This window comes from Magallana gigas, chromosome 8, assembly GCF_963853765.1.
Source record: "Magallana gigas chromosome 8, xbMagGiga1.1, whole genome shotgun sequence".
Taxonomy (NCBI): Eukaryota; Metazoa; Mollusca; class Bivalvia; order Ostreida; family Ostreidae; genus Magallana; species Magallana gigas.
In genome coordinates, this window is record NC_088860.1 from 11,005,653 (window position 1) to 11,012,723 (window position 7,071).

The window sequence follows — 7,071 nt, forward strand, 5'->3', positions numbered from 1 at the left end:
CTCAAAGTTTAAAAAAATATTCCTCATCAGTGTTCAAACAGATCTTAAGGTTTTGCGGCCTGATATTTTTGACGCTTGCGTCATGATTCTTTTCACGTTTGCACATGTATTTTGTTTTTCAGTACGTGGACAACTAAACATATATAGTTTCATTGTCACCCTTTTAACGCTGACCTTTTCAAAATGTAACGATAAATTTTACCTCACTATTGAAAGTCACGAATATCTATGGCCGAAAAAAAGACATTTATTTAAAGTCATGACTTCTGAATTCATTTGAATGAAGTACAACTGTCAACCTGGATGACAAGGTTTTAGTTGATCAACTTTTACCGAACAAATATCACCAATGGATGCAAGTAACAAATCTAATAGTTTCACTGAGAATCTCGTCGACCAAAAAGATATGGATACAAACAGTAATAGGAATTCTTCGGACTCCCAGCCCCCGACTCCTCCTCCACCCTATGTCGATGGATTCAACTGCAAATACGAAAACAATGCAACGGTCATCAACGTAAAGGAAGAGACTGTAAAAAATGGCAGTGCATCCACGGACGGTATTCTTGCCTTGGACAATTCAGAAAAAGATCCTATGTTAAACGAAGAAACGGATGCGCCGACTTTAAAAGTCAAAAGCCAGGGACTGATTTATAAAGTCAGCCAAAACCCCCCTGTTCATCTTTTACTTTTCTTTTGTTTTCAGGTAACACATTTCACTTTTGAAGATTTTTAAACAATAAATTGCATGCATAATTCAAAATAAGGACTATAAAAATGTCCAACAATGCCAAAATGTACTGCCTTCTTATATATTCTGAAATTTTGTGTTCTGAAAACAAAAGTTATATGTTTTGCTAAGTTGAATGTTGTTTGTTTTCTAAATCAGTTAGATTTATGATAAAATATTTATTGTACCTGAAATAATTTTCAAAATAACTCCAGGCTCTAATACAATAAAAGACGAAAACTTAATTGTTAATTGCTAATCAATTTCTGTCGTACTGATCTGTCACTAACATCTGCACTAAAATTTATGATTCTGGATGAAAATCATCATGTATCATGGACTGCAAATGTATACAACAGGGTAAACTATTCTGTATAACAGCCTTTTTAATAGAAGTGTGTAAGTTTGTTTTTTGAGCTCAAACTAATTGTAGCAATGCCTTCTATGCCTGAAATCGAGTATAAAATCCACCATGCTGGTTTCTGAAGTTATGTGCGCCAGAAACCACGGAGAATTTAAGTCACTTATCATGTCAATGAGTCTCCTCATGTCTGGAATGTGCACCTTTCTGCAGAATACCGTGGGATTCAGGTACGACTGATGAACAATTGATAAATTATGCGATTAATAATGTGTAAATTTATAGTTTTTTATTGAGAGAATATCAAAGTTTTATATAAAGATTTGAGCACTTAATGAAATTAAATAAACCATTTTTAACTAGATATATCAATGTTTCAATACGATGAATACATTTTCCATGTCTTATTGAAATTATTCATTAAATATTAATTACATGTAATAATAAATTAATATTGATATTTTCATATCAAAATTCAGATTGCCCGTCTATCAGGGCCCTATTGCATCCTATGTGCTCCCCCTTGTGGTTCTGCTTGATGTGCCACAATACGCATGCCCAGACATCCATACGTATTATAATCAAACACTCGGTATCTATCTATCTATCTATCTATCGTTCTATCCGTTTTACTTTCTTTCTTTCTTTTTTCTTTTTTTAATTACCTTTCTTTGACAGTTTAGTGTTGCGAGAATGATTTCAATATCATTAAAAGCTTGACAGTTTATATATCAAAGGGCAAGTGCTTTTCATTTAAGGTAACGTTTCTGAAGTCAGTGAGGTGGTGATAAAGGATCTGTACTTCCAACAAGTCATCATTCCCAGATTTTTGCAGGTGTATTTTATATACAGTATTTTACATTATGTACATTGCATTTGTATTGAAAAGTACTTATTTGGTTATTTGCAACAAACATTCTTTTAATTTCTTTTGCCCTAAATTTTGCCATAAATGGGTCCCTAGACCAATGATAATAGGAACAAACAATTACAAAACCCAGCGTTAATTTTCATTAAGTTGGGCTATACTTGAATGACGTCATTATTGATATTATTTAATATTTGTTTGTGTAAAAAACAACTTGAAGATACTTTTATTAACTGAACTATTTGCGGAAACACCTTTTCCTTTTTAACAGATGTCTGGTGCGTTAATTCTGGCGGGTTTCCTACACATGTTTGTTGGTTTAACAGGAACCGTGGGTTTTTTGCTGAGATTCATTGGCCCTATCACAGTCATTCCCACAATTCTTCTGATCGGAATCAACGTTTATACCATCACGTACAAGTTCTGCAGTACCCATTGGGGTGTTTCCCTTTTGTAAGGTTTTAAAAAGCATTCTCTGTAATAGTTATCTTCTTATTAGATATAAATTTTCCAGTGCCTTTGTCTGTGATAGAACTTCAAATAAAATTTTGTTTCTGTAATTCGATAAAATAAATATTTGGCACAAAGTCTTCAATGGGTGTGTTCAGCAGCATCATTGGTTGCTCGATGACGCGTAGTACTACAGTGTGCATTTAAAAAAAAATGCACGTGTCATTTTAAATAACGTAGGCTCTTAGAAAGGCAAATAATAATTAGTATTTTGCATAATTAGAATAATTGATATCAATAAATTTAACTGCAAATACCATACTTTAAAATTAAAAAAAAAAACGAAAAAAAATCCCTCGTTGACGTTTATGATAAGATCATTACGGTCGGAACGTCAAAATTTGCTAGGAAGCCCTTTCAGATTTTATCCCAACCTGATATCCTCATAAAAATAAAAAAAGGACTCCTTATTTCTGTATTCAAACGCATTGCTTGCCTTGATTTTAAAATGGTTTTCCGTTATTGTGTAAAAGAAACTTAAGATTTTTAAAGACTTAACGTATATTTTTTTACAATAGCACTGCAGGCATCGTTCTCATCTTATCTCTGTACATGGACCGATGGAATATGCCAATACCTCTTTGGACGCCTAAGAAAAAATTTCACATCATTCGATTTCCACTGCATCAAGTCTTCTCGGTTACGTATTGTATAAATCTAGATTCTGAAATATTCGAACTGGAGTATTTCTTGGTAAGGTATACGTAACCGTCAGTATCCTTTATCTTTAGATGTTAATTGCCGCAACTGTTGGATGGACAACGTGTGTTATTTTGACAAATATGGGCGTGTTCAGTGACGATCCGAACAGCCCGGAGTTTTTTGCCCGGACTGACACCAGAAATGATGTTATCTACAAAACACCCTGGTTTATATTTCCTTACCCTGGTAGGATTTATCGATGTTCTTTGCATTTTTATTCGTAAGTTAATAACCGGCCAATCTTCTTCTCTCATGATTTAACAAATTGGTTTGTTAGTAAATCTCGGTTAGTGAAAAATAAGATTACATGTTTCTTGCACTTTATAAGCAAAATCTATGTTGCATATTGAACAAAAAGTCAAACAATGTAACTATAAGCATCTTATGTAACAGATATAAGCAAACATTTGCCCTTAAACGATAAATAGTTTAAGTTGCTAGTATTCATATGTTAACCAAACCATCTATCTTATATCTTCAAACACATTTCATAATAAAAAGAGATAGTGTAGCGGCAAATTCACATATTTGCCAAATATTATACATTAAAAAATTCTAAACCGGTCAAAGTATTTTGATTAGATGATAATAATATACTTTTATCCACATTAATATCGACATGTGTCCCATACCACCTTTATCTTCCATACATACTGTATTCTAGGCATGTACGGGACCCCTGGCTTTGATGTCGGCGTTTTCTCGGCCTTTCTGACAGCCACCATTGGTTCTATACTGGATTCTATCGCGGACTATTACGCCGTTGCTAGAGTGGTGCGTGTTCCCTCGCCCCCGGTCCATGCAATGAACAGAGGGATTCTAGTAGAGGGGTTCATGAGCATGATGGCGGGTTTCTGGGGCGCAGCTCACGGGACAACGACATATGCTGGAAACATTGGAGTCATCGGTCTAACAAAGGTTCGATTTATTATTTATTCATTGGAGATAATATTTACATGAAATATCAAGGGTACTGTGGAATCATCATTGTTCGTGGGGACCCATGTGCGTTGCTTTCGTTGGTAACCCTTATCCTGAAAGGCTACGGGATCATTGGTGTCCACTCTACAACCATTTGTTGAGGAAAATGTGAAATCGTGCACATTTATGTTGTAGCTTTGTCTCAAAATACAAATCTCAAATATACAGAAAAAAGATCCGGATCTCTTGAAAGAAAAAAATCCCAATTAGATTGAACGTGGGATTCACCTTTGTTTTTAGGTGGCAAGCAGAATCATTTTCCAGATGCTCGGTATCATGCTAATGGTACTTGCTGTTTTTGGTAAATTCACCAGTGTCCTCATAACCATCCCCTACCCAGTGGTCGGAGGACTGCAGGTCATTGGTTTCGGTATATTCCTTGGACTTGTGTTTGGAAACCTGCAGTACATTGACATGAACTCTACCAGAAACCTTGCAATCATAGGGTTATCAATTTTATGGGGTCTTATCATTCCTTACTGGTCAAAATTAAATGGCGATGACGTCATCCAGACAGGTATGTTCTTATATTTGTTTTGATTTTAGTGTTACTATTGTTTTTTATGATACAATCTGTAAATTGGTCAGCGCCAAACCATTGCATAAATAATAGGACTGATATATTGTGAAGTTGATAATAATTTGATTGTGTCTGTTTTGTTTAAAATACGAAAATGTTTTGATGTTTTCCCCCATTAGGGAGTGATCATGCTGACAACTTTTTGAAGATGCTGACAAGAAATCCGAATTTTTCTGGTTTTCTTATTGCCCTTATTTTGGACAATACTGTGCCAGGTTTGTGAACATTCTTTTTTTATGATGTTAAGCTCTTGCTTGCATTGTAAGGAGTTTCTTTCCCTATTTATAATGAACATGATGTTTAATTTAGTGCGAAGGAAATTTAGGGGGAATACCATATAAAAAAAAGACATTACTTGTTAACTTGATTATTGATCTAAAAGTAAAAGATGGTCAAGTTTTTCTGAGTAAAATTTATTATGAAGTACTTGATAAACGCATATATACTTCTAGAAGTACAAATGTAGCAAAAGTATTATTTTTATGACATTTTACACTCGTCGATAAAACATTGATATCATTTTAAAAACTTTACATGTCATTGCCTGAAATAATGTTTTAACCTTTCTGATAAAATATGATTAACTGGAAACTAAAACGAAATAATACGCAATACTTCTATTGGTTAATTTTGGTATTAAAATTGTGTATCGCGTTTTGATAGGGACTCTGAAGGAACGTGGTATGTTGATATGGCAGGGAGGGAACGATGAAGAAGGGGCGGATCAAGACGAGAATTTGGAGGAGGGGCGGGAGGTGTATGACATCCCATGTCTGACCAGGATCCTGAAGAAATACCGAATTTCGTCATACATTCCATTTTTACCCACTTACAACCCAAATCAAACCAAGAAAGCTAACTAGGTCAATGTTAATTCATTCAAAATGAATACGATTTAATTTATTATATGAAACTATAAAGAAATAAACAGAAACTTTCTTTTACGAAATTGTCATTTGCACATCCAAATTGACACAAGAGATGTATATTTTTTTGCATCAAATTTTTGAATATTTATTTTTGTATCAATAAGAATAAAACTGAAGTTCCCTATGCAACCCCTTACCCCGTCCAATGAGGTAATATATTTTATATATATAAAGGACAGCGGAATATGTATTTTACCAGTAGAATCATAATTGAATATTTTTTCTCCCGTTCTCGAACACAATTCTACTTATTTTAAAACCTACTGTTTTGTTTTATCAACCTAAAATGAAATAACTTTTTCTGATATATCATTGCATGGATGAAACTAGTCACCATTAATATTAACATTCAATATTCTATATCCTGAAACTGTTCTGGTTTCCATGGTCCTGTCATGTTGTAAATTTTGTATTTACACCCACCCAGTAAATTCAAAATTTACAATATGACGGTCCCTTGCATCGTCTAAATTGTTTGTGCTTATAAAAATGAACTGAAAGAGTCTGATATAAACATCAAATTATGTTCTTTGTCATACCCCGTAGATTAAACCAAATGCAACTTTAGAACATCTGCTATAGGAATTAGGAAAATGTATATTAAAAGTTGCTGTCCTTTTAAAAAAGGACTACAATACATGGACCATTTGCATGTGTTTCCAACGAAAACGTGAAAGCCTTAAGATTATCAGAGATTCCACCGACTCTAGCCCTCTGCTTTTAACCACTATATTTGTATGTTGTATTACGTATACATGTATGTATAGCCCTGACTCTTTATCTCAGAATTTAAAGGGTTCATACTTCTGAAATAATTACGATCTATCCATGAATGAAATTTGCATGTATAGTATCAGGCACTCGGTGAATTCTTCTAATTGCGCACACATTACGATTCGCACTACTTTGTTAACTATGCAGTGACAGCTTTGTGTAAATTGAAAATTTCATATCTTGATGCATTTTTCTTGACATTTAAACTTTTATACAGTGACACAATTATTCAATCATACTTAAATGCTTAAAGAAATTTAATCGGGAAGTTCTCTAGCCTCGCCTACTATAAAAGTAAAGTTAAGCTACATGTGTATTCGGAAAACAACAAAACATTGCAAATTATGCTAAATGATGCATGTTGTAGTTTCGGCATAACATTAACTTATTTCATGATCCTGATAGTTCATATCACATGCCAATCATTTTTTTTAAAGGAATACTTTGTTTCTGTACTGTTTACTGACAACTTTACAATTACAGCGCCTTTGAACTGATGTGTGCATATGGTACGGAATCCAGATCCCGATTCAGATAAACGTGTGCTAACCTGGTTCCCTGAGCTACCCATTACGCACAGGAACCAGGCTAGCTCATGTGCAGGCTGAATTTTCCCCATAGCATCCGGTTTAACCT

The 7,071-nt window shown here is 34.1% G+C and overlaps 1 protein-coding gene across 1 annotated transcript; it reads left to right on the forward strand.

The window, feature by feature from the left end:
• Positions 1-302: 302 nt before the first annotated feature.
• Positions 303-5,671, forward strand: LOC105319863 (solute carrier family 23 member 1). The gene is made up of 11 exons (XM_011417569.4): positions 303-706; positions 1,164-1,321; positions 1,571-1,683; positions 1,850-1,926; positions 2,231-2,412; positions 2,988-3,108; positions 3,201-3,357; positions 3,836-4,089; positions 4,393-4,669; positions 4,852-4,947; positions 5,396-5,671. The coding sequence occupies exons 1-11, from the start codon at positions 350-352 to the stop codon at positions 5,593-5,595; spliced, it is 1,992 nt and encodes a 663-aa protein (XP_011415871.3). The 5' UTR covers positions 303-349; the 3' UTR covers positions 5,596-5,671.
• The last annotated feature ends 1,400 nt before the right edge of the window (positions 5,672-7,071 follow it).

Excerpts from the sequence above, each read along its gene's own strand:
- LOC105319863 (XM_011417569.4), top strand. The coding sequence starts at position 350 with ATGGATGCAAGTAACAAATCTAATAGTTTCACTGAGAATCTCGTCGAC. Across the intron at positions 707-1,163 it reads TACTTTTCTTTTGTTTTCAG|CAATGCCTTCTATGCCTGAA; the intron begins GTAACACATTTC and ends AACTAATTGTAG. Across the intron at positions 3,358-3,835 it reads GTTTATATTTCCTTACCCTG|GCATGTACGGGACCCCTGGC; the intron begins GTAGGATTTATC and ends ACTGTATTCTAG.